The sequence below is a fragment of the Ambystoma mexicanum genome, chromosome 12 (genome assembly GCF_040938575.1).
Source record: "Ambystoma mexicanum isolate Mex_15411 chromosome 12, UKY_AmexF1_1, whole genome shotgun sequence".
Classification (NCBI taxonomy): Eukaryota; Metazoa; Chordata; class Amphibia; order Caudata; family Ambystomatidae; genus Ambystoma; species Ambystoma mexicanum.
In genome coordinates this window covers 1256227959-1256245789 of record NC_090936.1, presented here as the reverse complement: position 1 = coordinate 1256245789, position 17831 = coordinate 1256227959, and the positions used below count along the sequence as shown (strand labels likewise).

At 40.7% G+C, this 17831-nt stretch overlaps 1 protein-coding gene across 1 annotated transcript in view; it reads right to left on the bottom strand.

Annotated features, from left to right (window-relative positions):
- Positions 1-274: 274 nt before the first annotated feature.
- Positions 275-17831, bottom strand: part of LOC138514773 (NXPE family member 1-like) — a 212282-nt gene continuing 194725 nt past the window's right edge. The window contains exon 4 of the mRNA XM_069630150.1: positions 275-810. Within this exon, the coding sequence (XP_069486251.1) occupies positions 275-810 (536 nt within the window). The remainder of the gene's footprint in view (positions 811-17831) is intronic.

Sequence of the window (17831 nt, the reverse complement as noted above, 5' to 3'; positions counted from 1 at the left end):
TTTTATTTTTTGTTTGCCCCATTTCAATGCAAATGTAGTAGGGAAAAAAAACCTGCATCACCCTCCCTACCCGCACCTTTACTATTAAACATACCCACCCTCACACATACACATATTTAACAAATTCTTCCTCGACCAATTCTGCTTTGGAAATACCTCCCTATCCCTTGAAAGCAATGGTTTTTATCACTGTGAATCAGGTGTGCCGGCACGCTATAAATGTGCTGTCAGAATTTACAAAACCTGCTAACTAGACTATAAATGCACCAGAGTTTCAACAGAGGAAGGTTAGCAAGAGGCTAATCTCATTTTCAATGACGATTGGCGATGGGTGCACATCGTTTGTAGCAGCGGCGGTGGTCATGTCCCAGGCATCGATGGTGGCAATGTTTAGGCCCTTCATCAGTGAGTTCATGACCAGGTACTGAAAGTAGCCGTGCAAGTCACTGACCGCCTCAATGTGATTTGCGTGCCAGGCAGTGTTTTCAGTTTTTAGAATGACTTTTGTCGCTGGGCTCCTCAAGAGCAGGCGTTGTATGGCTTTGCGGATATTGATCACGCGGCGGATATAGATGTGCAGAGGGAAACCTTTGAAGTGTGTGCCGGCGGTGAAGATGATCACCGTGTTCTGATGGCCCCCAATACGGTCAATCTGTTCCGGGATGGTTGGGTTCTCCATGATTGAGTGGAAGTCCATGCTAACAAATGGATCCCCATGTCTCTGGAATCGAATTTGGATGTTCCTGTCTACGTCCACCTTCAGCAGTGACTTACTCCATCCCAAGCCGTACAGGTTAAGATCCTTCAAAGCTGGAAAGAGAAACAGAGACAAGATTAGAGACGTGGGGTTCATGGCACCAAAAGCCACCTGATGAGATACTGGCTTTAAACATAACAAGCACTGGCAAAGTCAACAGTTACAGATTTTCCAACAGCGTTGAAAGGTATTTATCATGCACTCCCATCATATGCCCAGGTAGTGAAACCATGTGCTAGCTGATGACAAATTATGGCCAAGTAGTACATCACTGGCCCTATCTTGCCCTGATCATGCATGCTTGAACTTTCCCAAAAGAACTTCACAGACACACAAACAACTGTGAAACACAATCAAGTGGTGGAGAAACCTTCAAACACCTCCCCCAAGCCTCTATGTATCGCCATGCAGATCTCAAGCATTAACGGAATTTCTGGGTACCAGGAGAGGTTCACGATAGTTTGAGGTGGTAAAAGGGAGGTTTGATGCACACTGCAAGTCCCAGGTTGAAGAGTAGCATGAAGAGGCCTGCTGAGACAGCTAAGCATGTATTTATTTAATCATTTATAGCAGCACGTATTCCCATGCCATGGGCATCTAGGCGCTAGGTACAGTGCTACAGTACAGTTGTAAAGTGGGTTGGTGGAACAGTGACCAATTGACATGGTTAGTTGAAGAGACAGGTTTTAAGTTTCTTCCTAAACAGGTGGTAGAGGGTTTATTTCACAAGTGGGAGGTCAGGGTTTTTTCAGAGGGTTGTAGCAGACACTGGGAAGCTAAATCTGCGTGCCTTTTTACGTTTGAATCTAGGTGTGATGATACACTGCCTGTAGGCTGATCTTTGGGCCCTCGCTGAGGGGTATCTCTTAAGTTTTTGGGAAAGGTATGAGGGGGCATCAATCGAAAAGCAGCGGTGGACAATGGAAAGGATCTTGAAAATAATTCTGTCTTTGACCGGGAGCCAGTGGGCAGACCTTCTAGCATATGAGATGTTATCGTGCTTGCCTGTGTCCAGTGTAGCCCACAGGGTGTTATTCTGCATTATTTGTAGCTTATTGAAGTTTTTTCTGAGTAGTGCGTTACAATAGTCTAATTTGGAGCCAATAAGGACTTGTGCAACCTCGAGCCGGTTCTGAAATGGTTTACTAGTGTTGATGACCTTTGTGGCATAGCCTGACAAGGAGACAATATGGTTGATCTGTCATACCATGTTCAGTGATGAGTCTAGGTAAGCACCCAGTATTTTTACTAACATGGCAACAGGGAGTTTGTGATCGTCAATGATGAAGGCATTGTATGCTTTGTCCAATTTGGCCAGGCGGGATGGGTGCCGATGAGGAGTTACTCAGCTTTCTCGCCATTAAGACAGAGATGGTGTGAGACCATCCTGGATAGCTTTGTAGATGGTGTTCACATTACAAGTATCCTGTATGTGATCGCAGGAGAGGGGGATGGGAATTTGAATGTCGTCAGGGTAGTTAGTGTATGAGATGCCTAACAAGTCATTATGGCCGAACATGGGTTTTGTGTAAACATTGTATAGGGTAGACGAGACACAAGAGCCTTTGGGCTCTCTGCAGGGAATAGTCATAGGTCTAGGGACAGCATTGCCGGGAAAGACTTGCAAATTTCAGTTGGACAGGAAGGACGCGATCCATATGGCAGCATCTATGGAAAAGTGGATTGGCAATGTGAGGAATGGCAGAGCGTCTGATAGTTCACAAGGTCGATGGCCGCAGAGAGGACAAGAAGCAAGATGGGACAGATGCCCAAGGTCATTGCCATCATCTAGTTGATTCTTGAGCTCTAGAACAGCTATTTCCGCCCCTTGTTTTAGATGGACACCCAATTCTGAGTACTCAGAATGTAACAGGATTTGAGGAAGTACTGGATTTGGAGGTAGGCAACTCTGTCAATAATTTTCAAGAGGAAAGGGACAGTGGATATGGGCCGGTCGTTGGTCGGGATTGCTGGGTAAAGGGTGGGCTTTTTGATTAGTTGAGAGGTCCAAGATTCTTTGAGGGAGTAGGGACACAGCAGGTGGTGAAGGAGGAGTTGATGATGATGGAGATGAGTGGGAGGAAGGGTTCTATGCATTCCTTTACAATGGAGGCTGGGCAGATTTTGCCTTTACAGCATGATGGTTTGAGACCCTTGATGATGGTGGAGAGGTCAGATGTGCTGATGGGTTGGAAGTGAAAGAGCGGGATGTCCTTTGGTGCTCCAAGCTGGAGAACGGGAGGCGGGGTGGCTTGTGTGCAAGATTGTTTCACTTTTATTATTGCTTAAAGGTGTGTTATTTTACCTGTAAAGGTATCTTGGATATCACTGCACCAGAATATGTCTTTCTGGACTGTGGAAGTGGGCGGTGGGGGCCTATAACTCTTGGATGATAGTTAACAGTTTGCGTGAGCTAGAGGACAGGTTGATGATTCTTTTTTTGTAGGGGGCAGCATTGGTGATATGAATCGATTGTACAATTGGGAGATTTTGTCAAAGTGGGCTTTATTTGCTCTGGTGGGGTCTTTGTGCCAAGCAGTTTCGGGTGCCCTTTTGTTTGCTTGGGTGGCCCGGAGATCAGTGGTGAACTATGAGTTGTGGTGTGGAGTGTTTATGGCTTTCCAGACTTTGAGCAGGGCCAAGGAGTTGACTGCTTTACTTAGCATTGTGTTATATTGGACCACCGGGATGGCAGTGTCCTAGGTGTGGGGGGAAGGAGTGATTGAGTAAGGGGAGGATCCGGGCACTTGCCAGGGGAAGAATGGTAGGGTGGAGGGATTTCAAATCTATACTTCGCAAGTTCAAATATGGGCAGATCTTCTTATGTTTTTTGGAAGTTAGAGAAGTACAGAGTTTCGGCTCTGGCCTCTGTGTACAAAACTGATTTGTAAACATTGCACCAGGAACGTTTAACAGTAGTTGTAGGGGGTACCAGAGCCTTTCTGTCCCATGTTAAATTCTGACAGGTGGTCCAACCCCATTTTTGGTCTTAGACCCACCCCTTATCCCTAGTACCGCCCCTTTGATATACCTTTTATATACATTTGATAAGAATCCCAATACATTTTATATCAATTTGTTTGAACCCCGAAAATGTTGATATATATTTTATACACACATTTTATTTACATTTTATTTAGTTTTAATTTACATTTTGATTCACATGTTATAATCATTGTTATATCAATTTTAACATACATTTTAATATACATCGTATATAATGCTATACATTATTAATGTACTTTTTATATACATGTTATGCACTTTATGTACATTTCAATATTATTTTTACATCAATTTTGATATACATTTTATGTAGATTTTATATACATTGTGGGATACATTTTATATACATTGTATATATAGTAAAAATAGATGACAGGAGGCCCGCCCATCTGTTTGATTGCACCCTGAAATAACCCCATATATTTAAAAAAAGGTTATACGCAAAGTGTGTTTCCCACACCTATACAAAAGCCTGAGCTGTTGGCTTTGGCAATGCGTGTCCTTGAAGGAACGCCTGGTCACTTCAACACCGACTATGCATTTAAACTAGCTTGAAGCAGCCCACGCCATGAAGCTTTGCCCTGCGCACGCCTACACAAAGGCCCAAACTGTCAGCTTTGGCGGCAACGCTTGCTCCTTGAGGTTGGCCTACACTGCCTCCACCATGGTCCACGTCCCCACCCCCATCTCAATAACCCCTTTGCTTTCAAATGGAATAGTGCTCTCACGACTTTCGCCCAAAAGCCTCCCGACTCCAGGACCAGGCAATCATCACAGCAGTATTCGATTCCCAGCTTCTGCACTTAAACACAGAGTGTGATATTGCGCAAAAGCCCCTTATCTCCAGGGTACCGCCATTCTTATCTCTTTCAAAACACAGCGAGCTGACAAGCAGGCTGTAAACGACCCCTAGGGACTACATTAAGCTGGGGGAGGACGCATAAATATATATATGTATATATATATATTCAGTAAAAAAACTTTGTTAAAGGGACGTTATGGTTAAGTTGCTCTACTAAAAACCTTTGAAATTCAGTAAAAAAACATTGTTAAAAGGACGTTATGGTTCCAAGTAAAACTGAAAACCCCCTGAAATTCCCCAGTTATGGTAAACTAAGCAACCATAACTCGCGCCACCACCGTGCACTGCTAAGACTAACACCCAGGACATAAAAGATGACATCACAAATGTCATAGATGACATCACTGATGACATCATATGTCTGGCTCACACTTTTTTCCTTTACTGATATATCTAGGCCAGTAACAGTCAGGAACTAAAAATTCACTATACTATAGTACAAAGTACTATATTTGTAGACTTATACTTCAAATACGTTCTTACAGTAATTCACTTAGGGTCCACTCAAAGCATATGAAACATATACAAAGGTCAAAACACTGACTTGTAAGACAGCAATGCTTTCTATGTATGAAGATGATTAGTAAGGTTATCAACACTCTCTTATGGTCTGTTGTTTATTTATTACTGTACTTTCCCTGGATGTGCTCATATTTGGACACGTTGCACTTACACTACTTTTCTTAGGGTCTAGTCACAATATGTCATAGTTATATATAGGGGAAGTAGTAGCTTTGAAGCAGAGCAATCATTTCTGTGCATGAAGATAATCAGTTAGGTTATGAAGATTGTCTGGTACTACTGCTGTTTTTTTGTTTACTTCACTTTCCCTGTATATGCTCGATTTGTATGTGTTGTTGTCTGTTTGTGTTTTGTGTGCAGTAATGCAATAATGGATTAAGTGGGTTCGATTAGGTACTTAATAAATGTTTCACCGTATGCAAGACTCTAATAAGAAAGCATTTATAATTTCAGTATTTAACATGGCAAGGTTATTAATATTGCATCTCCATCATGTCTGCTGCACACTATGCCTATGTTACTACACGTGTACCTTAGTATATTGGAAAAAACGTCATAATACAATGCTATTTGGATTAATGCATTCCTTAATGCATTCCTTAATGCACTACGTACCTCATGATATTTATTCCAATGATCCTTGACACTTTTTTATTAACATTAAAATAAGAATCCCTTGTACAGAATTTTCATGAAAGGTAAATGCACATGTGATGTCATCAGTGATGTTATCAATGACATTTGTGATGTCTACTTTGATGTCCTGGGTGTTAGTCTTAGCAGTGCAGGGTGGTGGTACGAGTTATGGTTGCTTAGCTTACCATAACTGGCGAATTTCAGGGGTTTTTCGGATTTACTTGGAACCATAACGTCCTTTTAACAACGTTTTTTTACTAAATTTCATATGTTTTTAGTAGCGCAATTTAACCATAACGTCCCTTTAACAAAGCTTTTTTACTGAATTTCATAGGTTTTTAGTAGCACAACTTAACCATAAGTTCTCTTTAACACAGTTTTTTTACTAAATATACATTTTCATAGTGTAAATTTGATAGATGTTTACTAGGGTTCCCTTACTTTATATTCAAGTAACATAGAACATACCGAACACCCCGCTAATGATTTTGATGTCCGCGGACGGTCTCGGACAACATCAACACTACCCAAACACTCAGGGGTATCTAAAATTGTTCTATCATACCATATAAACACTACGCAAGTTCAAAAAGCAGTACATATACACATTATATATATTAATAAATAAGCAGTGGAACCTACATATTTAACACATCAACCATCCATTGAAGTGCGATATGTAATATAATGTATTATACCATAACAAAACAGATATACATCCAACATAATTACCTCACAGAAACTGCAGAGCTAGAAGCAACAGTAGACATACACAACACAACAAATACAACATACCAGAAACTAGTAAGTAAACTTCATTTTTATATATATTGCTCTACTTTTTGTATGAGGTACAGTATATTTTTGTTTTTCACACAGAAATGTGCAGTACTTTGGAGTGGCTGGAAGAACATTTTCCACATGAGGAAATGTCTGAAGACAGTGATAATAATGGTAGTGACTTGTCTATACAATGAAATTAATAATCATTACCTAATCTGTACTTAACATTTATATGTTTATTTTTTACAGACCGTACAAACATTGAAAATGTTACTCCAAAAGACATATTGGAAAAGACTCTCGAACGCATTGAACAGAAAGTAGACATGCTTAAGGAAAATGTCAATAGTATGAAACAGTTCGTCGAGGACCACATAAAAGAAAAAAATAAGTACCATTGTCCCACCTGTACCTGTGCCCCCTCTCCATGTCCTAGTGAACTATCCCCAAACGGTGAACAACAAGATAAACGTTTTGATGAGACTTCCATCCCTTTATCCCCTCTCATCCATCCTCTCCAAACCCCTAATTCCACAGTTTTTGTATCAGTTTCTGCTTCCCCCTCTCTTTCATAATTTGTGTATATGTATATTCACTATAAAAAAACTTTGTTGAGGGGACGTTATGGTTAAGTTGCCATACCAAGAACCCGTGCAGTTCACTAAAAAAAATTATTTCAACCTCCCCTTTATGGTTCACATTAAAACTGAAAACCCCCTGAAATTCGACATTTATGGTAACCTAAGCCCCCGAACCTGCCACCGCCCCTGTGCACTGCTAACACTAACACCCAGACCATAAAAGATGTCATCTCAAATATCACTGATGACATCACTGACGACATCACATATTTATTCCCTTTGTTTTCGTTCCCTCCCATACATATATATGTACATTCAGTAAAAAAACTTTGTTAAAGGAATGTTATACTTCACAGTGAAACCAAAAAACACTGCTCATTCCCCCATTATGGTAAGCTAAGCAACCATAACTCGCACCATCTACGCGCATTGCTAAGACTAACACCCAGGACATCAAAGATGACATCACACACATCATTGATGACATAACGTCATAAAAAAAGGATGCCTCCATCGTAATCACTTCACAGAAACTCAGCAGCCTGGAACGACAGTGGACGGATGCAGTAGGACGAAGGGAGATTACAGCAAAAGAGTGAGTGGAGGTCATTTTTTTGTATGTGTGTGTTTTCTTTGGTATGTGGTGCAGAAATAATAATTTCGTTCTGTTGTTTTGACTCAGAAATGGCTAGTACTTTGGAGTGGCTGGAGGAATATTTTCCGTATGGGGAAATGTCTGAAGACAGCGACAATAATGGTACACATTGCTCTGCATATGCAAAATAATGACCAGTATTTTATAGGCATTTAACATATGTATATTCTTTTTTAACAGACCAGGAAAGAAAAGAAGAAAGGGCAACAAACGAGACAGAAGAAGATAGGATAAAAAGGATTGAGCAGAAAATTGACATATTGAACGAGAATTTTAATAGTTTACGGGAGTTTGTGGAGGACTGTGTGAGAGGAAAAGTTCGGTACCATTGCCCCACCTGCACCTGCCCTGCTTCTCCATTCCGTAGTGAACCATCCCCAAACCTTGAAGAGGAAAATAGATGTTTTGACGAAATATCCATCCCTTCTTCCCCTCACAAATCTTCTCCTCATAGCCAGCCCGTGTTGAATCCTAATTCCCCCATATTTGTGCCAGTGTCCGCTTCCCCCGCTATTTCTTTGGAGTGAAGTGTGTGTGTGTGTGTTTGGAATGTTTTTGTACTGTAGTGTAGTGAAAGAGTGTGAGTAAACATTTTATTTTTTTAAAGTCTTAAAATGTTCGCGCGCGCCTGTTCGACCTATCTGTAAGGAATGGAATGTAGGTGCTGTAAAGGCAGTAAACCTACGCTTACTAATGTCAAGTAAGATGGACTTAATGTTTGACCGCACCATCTGTTGAAGTTGTGCGTACATAAACAGAAAGGGGCATCCTAAGGACATTATACCTCGCCGTACCGCTTGTAAATGAGAAACGTGTTCATAGAACACACCAGATGTCCGGGATGGCTGTAAATGAGCAAAATGGGAGTGTGTGAAGGACAGTATACCTGTCTGTTTCGGGCACAGCCAAAATGGCTGCGTCCATAGAACAGGCACGGTGGCCGCCAAGATCGTAGGCAAACAAAATGGAGTTGTCCTAAGGAGACTGGAACTGTCTGTACAGTGAACATATCATGTATGCACATGCGCCGTACAATCGTAAGTATAGCGAACATCGCGCCTGTCCCTAACTGTCTGTCTCACTTGTGTCCCACTTTGAATTAGTTTGAGAACCCGAACACTGTCCGTAGGACACTTGCGCGCATGCGCCCGTTTGGTACTGTGCATTTGCTGTCTAGCGGACTCCCATTTCTGGCGCAGATGTGTTCAGGATGTCATCTTGTGTGCTTCTGCAACAGTACAAAAGAACTTGTAGACACAAGGCAAAGTATTGTAGAGTGTAAAAATATAATTTCACATATCCCAGACAATAGCTGACCTGAGGACTTAGTGTGTAAAAATGTTGTACTGCTTTGCAGTGATGAAGACGGTCAAGAGGCGCACCCCTCCACCCCTACAAATGGCCACACCCCGAGCGCATCTTCATTGTCCTTCTAGCTACAGCAGATTGAGGTGTACTGCCTTTACTGCTGTAGTGACCAAAAGGAAACTAATCAGTATGGCTGCCATGGCTGCTGTTGGTTTATTAGCCTCTGCACCACCCACAAACCCGCCACCACCACCACCCCCCAAGGGCCTGCAGAGAGATATATGGGTGAGGATGTAGAGAGCGAGGAAGAAGAGGAGGAAGAGAATGAAGTGGAGGAACTCTGCACTAGGTGCACTCGGCGGGAGTCGTGGGTGTGGCGGTTGTTTTCCGTTTATGGGAACGTACCAAAAGCACATGCAAACCTGGTGAAGTGTAACCAGTGTGAGGTGGTACTGAGTCACGGGAGACTTGGTTCGCACAGCATTGGTACGACAACCATGAAGCAACACCTCACTTTGTTCCACACTGCGGACATTCGCAAGGTGGTGCCTTGTGAAGAGCGTAGTCGATTGAGTTCCTCCACAGCATCCTCCTTGTCCGATCCTCCCACCACAAGAGACACTCCTGTGGGGGAGCGCCTCCCTCTAGCTGCCTCACAAGCCATTTGCAATGCTGTTGACCCTTACCTTTCAAAGGTGACAATAGTGTGTACGTATGGTGATGCAGTACTCTGCAGGGGGGAGAGTTTTCAAAGTGGTCTTGAGGCTACGGTCACAGAGCACCAGAAGATCTGCTCCTTACCTAAATAAAACTCAACCTCTATCTTTCTCTGTTCACTCATGCCCTTTCTTATCCCCGTGGCTGGTGTCCCTTCCTTACCCTCCTTTGGCCTCTTCCCCTAGTGTGTCGTGTGCTGTGAAGCAATAAACGTGAAAACAACAAAAATTACAGAAAAGGCTCTTTTCAGAGCCACCTTTCTCAGTTTAAAGATAGAACTATGAAGTGATGGTCGTACACCCCCGTGGAGTGGTGGAAAAGTTAACGGACAGTCGTAGGGGAAAAAATGGAGGGTGTAAGCGGAGCTAACACAATGAAGTGTACGCTGGGAGAAAGTGGTGGCTCTGAAAAGAGCCTTTCGGTGGTGTGTTGTGTGGGTCAAAAACTGTGGATTGGAGAAAACGGATTGTCAGATAGGTTAGTGTGAATTCAAAAGAGGTCGCAATGCATTTTGTACATTGCAAAGAAAAATCTGATTGCCAGCATATATGAGGTGGACTCCATCTCTGCGGAAAATGAAAGAGCTTTGAAACAAAATGTTTTCATTGTGGAAGGAGGGAATGCCAACATCTCTTAAAAAGGCACAAACAGCCTTATTCACATTGCGTCTCGCTTGCTACGTTTGTGGACCAAAAGCAGAAGAATGCAGCCATATTTGTCTTTGTGTAATACGGGAAAAAAGTATTTGACAATTTGGAAACATGTCCATGAGCTTCGCAAGTCCTTCCTTCATTGCAAATTGCAAAGAAATTCCAGAGACATGGCCTAAACTGTTTCCTCTGAAATTAATTATAAGTATATCTCGAGGACGCTCTGTCAGTAAAGTAACACAGAGAGGTACCAAGTCCAGCCATCTCATGCCACGCACGCCATGCCAGTGCACATCCAAATGAGGAAATCCGAGATCTGCAGATAAACTGCAGCTTTCTGCATGCACCTTCAACCAATGTATCCATGAGTCTCCCAAAATCCAGATAATCTGTTTTCGAGCATGGAAAGCCATGGCTGTGTGGTGTCCTGTCAGGGAGAATATGGTATTACTAAAGTGCGTCGTTCAGAACCCACCTTATGAATTTTATGGACCAATCCCTAGCTCCGCTCATTCTCATTTACATGCATCTCCACCCCTGAATCCCCGTTGGTGATATGCGCTGGCTGCAAATTACCGCCATTTTCACAGACATGTATAGGATCAGAGCGTGACGACGGTACATTAAAGTGTTATTCCCCTTTTTCCCCTTTAAGGTGGACTCTGAAAAGAGCAGCTTATTTTTTATTTTTGGCCAGATACCGTAGAGACATCTGTTATTTTATTTATTTTTTTGTCCTTGCTTTACTCCTACAACCATTACAGAACCTTCTCTAAAGCAAGTCTTACGTTCCAAAAGAACATCGCATTTCCCAAAGAAGATAGCACAACACCATCTGCTTCAAAATAATCTGCATTGCTTGAAGCAATGTTATCATGGCTGCAGAAATACATACCAGCTCGTAACATGAATGCATGCATGCCGCGATTAATGATACACTTCCAATACTTTGATTTGGACGAAAAACAGAATTGTTGTCCCATTTTACTCTAGGAAGTAAAGCAGAAAAAATTACTTTAGTTGTTGGGAAGATGGTCATGCGTGCTTCAACCAACTGTCAAACCTGCCAACAAAGTACGTGAACTCACGTATCCCAAATGGGAAGCACCATAGTGCAAAATTACCACACAAGGAGTGGTCATTGTACGCATGTCTCTGCAAACTTGCAGAATTGCCGCAGCATTGGCATCAGTGTCATTGCTCCACACCAACTCAACTCCTCTCACATCGAAATGGTGTGCCACATGCCTACTGTCGGCTTAGTGTTGTAAGCCAAGCACAAAAATGTCTCCAAGCACCAAAACCCTGACCCTCTCCACCTCTGCCATATTCAGTGTACGCACCGTCTTTCAACATAAAAAAGTAATGTGAACATCTGATTGGCTGATACCTACAGTCCCATTTCCATGCAGGATTTGCTGTAGAAACCCGTATGTGACACGCCCTACCTGCGGACAAGCATTGCCTACGTGCGACACATAACTCTTACGCAGTCCTTCCACCCTTTCCACAGCGGTAGCAAGTGGAGTCCCTCTTTGGACACAACTAAGCAGTCACACAACCATCCACCAATCACATTGAACATCGCTAATTCTAACTCTGTCAACAACATTGCGCACTTCAAAATTACTGTCGATGATTCTGAATGGAAGTCGCATATCATTGCAAAGCACTTACTTCACAAGCTACTGTGCAAGTATTGTGAATTTCTACGTACAGCTCCATGCATGTGCACACACATGAGTATAGAATACAGGTATGTATATTGTAATCAGAGAACATGTGCAACCCTTATGATTTAATTTAGACAAATTAATGCCGCTAAATGTGCATAGGCAATACATACCAACGCTCCTCCTTTTAAGTGCAAGATGTTCGATTTATCAATGACAAACCACACGACTGCTTACTGTCTTCCGCATAACCTATACAAACGTTGCAAGGATGCCTATTTAGGGCGGAACTCAATTTTGTATGTGAAAATGTCGGAGTTGTGTACTGTGTACGGCCAACAGTAATGCTACTTGCAATGTAATCGTATGACAAATGTAAGTGCTCCTGGTGCTGTGGTGACATCCCCCTATGAGGGTCTCCCGATTTCTCAGCATCGTGCTTTTAATTTGCTAGTAGAACATTTTTCCCCATCTACTACTATGCCCTATCGCTTATAAACCTCTCTCCTATACATAGGAGACCGTGTAAAAAACAAGGCATTTCCATAAACTTAAAATTGTTAGCAATTTTGAAGGACTTTCAAGTACCATATTGCAAATACCATGCAAAGACTGCACAGAGTGAAGTGAAATGCATACATGCACACATGCACTGGGTTGAAATATGAAAGTAGAATGCTGTGACGAAAGAAGCACAAATAATGTCATCAGTGCTGTAAACACACAAAGTAATTGATTTTGTTTTTTTGCACCACAGACTACTCTCCTGAGAATTAACAGCATGTACACTGCAGACGGCATATCCGAAGAAACCTGGTTATTTTGAAAAAATAAGTAAGTACAGTACTACATTTATATTGTAACTACTCCTCAAAGAGGATGTGTGGGTTATTTGTTTAATTTGGGCACCAAAGCAAACATTGATTTCTAAACCATTCTACCTACAAATATCCATTTATTGAACAAAGAATAACAGGCAGAATGGCTCACAAATCCCTGTGTGTTTGGAACGTAATCCTTAGAAGGTTAGATTTAGAAAATAAGTTGCTGTTGCAAGTTTATGGTATTTTGTTTATTAATAATGGTTCTCGTCACAAGTAGCCCACTTTGAACTCTCATCTGAAGCACATTGTAGTAGTATACAAACAGTAAAGCAGCCTTACCAAATCATTGCAAGAGTCCAATGCACAATGACACACCATGACAAAGAGCTTCCCCATCAGACCAAAGTATACTTTTTTTTCAACAGACACCAAAGCATACCTACCAAAAAGCAACTCTGTAGAAAGGAACGCAAAAGTAGAGTAAATAAAAATAAAAGTGCCTAATGTAAGCATCCACCTGTGGTAGAGTTTGTAGAGAATGTTGGAACAAACCAGCTAATGCAGTTGGTTAACAAAACAAAGGAAGTCTCAACTACCGAAACTTTACATCCTCCATCAAAATGTGTCACAAAACACAAAAATGTTGTCAAAAAAATGACTACCAGTAAAGCTAGCAATGCTCCTAATAATCCTGATAGTGTAACAAGAACGCATAGTAAAAAAAAGTATTTTATCAAAAATGTTTCATCACAGAGTCCTGCAGAATCTACTAAGAAGAGGACCAAAATCATCCTCACCCCTTAAAACCTACCATAGAAAGTTAATCCTACAAGCTCTCGTGGACACTGCAATCCTTCTCAAAAGGAAGTTGTTTATATTAGTGTTAAATAGAATGAAAGCACTAACAAAACTAAGTACTAAACTACAAAAGAAACTCAGTAGTAAACGAAATGTGAACAAAAATAATTTCTTACATGTTTGTGGTGGTGAATGGAGTCACTCAACAACCACAAAACCATATTTTAATGAAGAAGCATACAAACAAAATCAAACAAACACAATTGCAATCCATAGCAGTGGACGAGAGTATGAGAAAATCAATACTACCATCATGGAACAAGAAACACTGCTTACAAATGTATTCCCTGAAAACTCAGAATTACCTCTCGATTCAGCAGAACCACACCGTCCAGTATACAAATGGCCGTGCACATCAATGTGTACCATTCCAAACAAAGCGTTCAAATCTTTACGTCAGTTCCTCAATCAATATGTAAAAGGTAAAGACAAAAGTAAAATGAAAGTGCTGCAAAATATGGATATTTGTCCAGTGCGGAAAGACACAGGACTAAAAGGACATTCATTAGCCTGCATTTCTGGGCCTATTTGCAAAAGCACCTTCCATTATATCAAAAGAATATCAATACATCATTCCAATGTAAGAAATCTAGTGTATAAAATATACTATGCAAAAAGTCCAGCTTCAGAATTAGGCAACTTAAATACCACTCTTCTGCATGGTACACCCAAATACTTACAAGAAGAAATTGACCGTATTCAGAGAAAGTATTTTGGAAGTAAGAGCCACTTACAAAATGCAACAGTTTTAGAACATAGTAGCATCAATTCTGCACATAGCAACCTTCTATTACACACATACAGAAAAGAAATAGAAAAGTTTGAAAGGTCATCAGCTGAAGTACCAAACCATGTGTGTGTGTGTTGCCGCAGAACGTTTTACAAAAGGAACACAAAAAATGAGGACATAGCATACAAAATAGAAGACAATGAAGATTCTAAATGGTTTGAATTAGCTCTCTACCTTTTAGCCGAAAACAAATATGAACTAACTGAACGCCTAATATGTTGCAGTTACTGTACTACAAACTTAGACAACAACCACACTCCTTCACGTGCTATTACAAATCATTTGGAATTGTTTCCATTACCAAAAATCCTGCAACATCTCAATTTGTACGAGAGCATAATAATTCAAATAGTTCACCCATTTCAAGCAATTATACGCCTTCATCCAAAAACAGCAAAATTACCTTCCTCTGAATTGGTGAAAGGCATTCGTGGCAAAGTAGTTTATTTGCCATTAGATCTAACGGAAAATGTACACACTCTAGGAGTGGAACGTTCAATAGAGCATTCTTTAATAGTCTACGTAAATGGAATACCAACAAAGGACAAAAAAATTTGGCAACCACTAGTGGACTTACACAAAGTTAGAAAAGCATTGCAATATCTAAAAGACAATAATGAGTACTACAAGGAAATACATATTGATGCAAGCTTAAAGCAAACAACTGAAATAATTCAAGAGCCATCAGAAACTGGACAATTCGAACTTCTGGATCCTGCTACAGTATCCGCTCTTTTGGACCATTACACAATTCATCCATTGCATTCCAATGAAAGCATAGATGATGCACTAGAAACTTACCAAATGCGACAAACCAAAGGGTCACCAATGAGTATATGGGAAAAAAGTATGGAAGCACATGCTTTTCCACTGCTATTTCCTACTGGCAAAGGTGGAAGATACGATGATTTACCCACTCAGATTTGGGCATCAGAATACCGTTCATTACAAATGTATTCGCAAGATCCCAGATTTAGACAAAATGTGGAATACATATTCCACCTACTCTATGAAAGTGAATTAGCAACACTATGTTACGGAGATGCACACATTCTTAAATCTGGTATCCACTTTCAAAATATGTCAGCTACGCAGTTAATACAAAAAGTACAGGAACAAGATAAGGTTTTACAATCAAGTATAACAAATTTGTTTACAAACTTGCATGGTACAAGGGTATACTGGTTCTGATGGCATGGAGACGTGCGTTGTATGATCAGAAACCTTGGACCACCGACTTGGTTTGTTACGCTAATTTGTGCCGAATATGCATGGGAAGATTTACATGAGTTCCTACGCATAGCAAACAGCAACAAAAACAACATAGATATATTAACACCTGGAGAACTTTGCTCTCTAGATCCAGTTAATGTGTCAAGATATTTCCATCATCGATTCATTGCCATGCTACACTTTATTAGCAATAAAACTGTTCCTCCCCTTGGAGAAGTCCAACACTTCTTTTGGAGAAAAGAATATCAAGCGAGAGGAGCACCACATATTCACATGCTGATATGGATCAAAGGTGCACCAAAATTTGGTCATGACAGTGACAGCACTGTTTTGCAGTTTATTCAAAAATATGTCACTTGTGAAATCCCTTCTCAACAGACACATAGTGAGCTGCATGGGCAGATTTTACAATTTCAAAGTCACAAATGTGGCAAATATTGTTGCCGCAAATACAAAAACAAAGGTAGATACTACACCAAATGCCACTTTGGTTTCCCCAGACCAGTTACAGAAAGAGGTGACGTAAACAACTTCATGTCTTCAGTTCGACATAGTGTTAAAGGTAAATCACCTAAGAACATGTATTACTAAAAAGAAGGGAAGAATCAAAATATATCAATGATTACAATGCAATCATTGCCCTCTTATGGAATGCAAACATAGATGTGCAGTACATTGCAGACAATTCAACTCCTGTTGCACGATATGTTACAGCCTACTTAACAAAAGCAGAAAAAAACAGAGCTTTAAGACCTCTGGGATGACCTAGCATCAGTCACAACATTGTCACAGAAATTGTACAGCCTAGGCATAAAAATGGTCTCTCATAGAGAATGTGGCGCCTATGAAGCAGCAGATCGTTTAACCGGTACTGCTTTGTATGGAAAATCAGACAACATAGTATGGCTCAGTCTTGGTCCTGCAAAATCTAGAAAAAGAGTGCTAAAATCATATGAGTACATAGAAACAATTGCCAGAAATGATCCCAACAGCCAAGACATTCTAAAAAGCAATTTACTGGACACATACTATCCAAACAGGAGTATCACTCTTGAAAGCATGTGTCTATACCACATAACTCAAAAGTATGCATAAAAAAATAATTTAAAACCCGATGAAAGCAAACGTGGATATAGAGTGACCGATTGTGAAGGGAGCTTAGTGAAACTTACCAAACAAAGCTTAATTAATCATATACAATTGTCATAAAAACTCCTCAACAGGAAGAACTATATTACATGTCTGTGCTACAACTTTTTAAACCATGGAGAAAAGAAGAAGAGATACTAAATAACTATAACTGCTATGAAGACACTTTCAAAGCAAATGAAAGCACTATCACCGATGTAAACTTTACGCAGTACAAAACAATGTTGCACAATGAACAGCAACACAAAAAAGAACTCCAGGCCCAACTAGATAAGGAAACTTCTGACAGTAGTCAACCTTCTGTAACAGGAAGCCAAGAACCACTAGGACAGCCACTAATAGCAAATGAGGCAGAATTAGCTATGACAGAAGTAGTGACACCATGTTTCACTATGAAGAAGATACAGAAGACTTAACTGTACTACAATCAAAACTTAACAAAGACCAGAGCACCATTTTTGAAGAAGTAACAAAAGAAATTGCACATGGTGTAGAACACGGAAATAAAGAATGTACTTGCCAAAAATACTAACCTATACTGCTATACGTCAGTGGTGAAGCTGGTTCAGGCAAAACATTCTTAATCAAAATCATCAGCAAGTTCCTTCAACAATTGACAAACAACAAACTGTCAGCTGTTGTAACTGCCCCCACAGGTTTAGCTGCCTACAACATAGGCGGTGTCACTTTACACCGATTACTACTCCTTCCAGTAGAACACCAAAACAAATTAGACTATTACAAACTTTCTTCAGAAGCTGCAATGGAACTACGCAGAGTATTAAAATGAATGAAAATGCTACTAATAAATGAAGTGAGCATGGTCT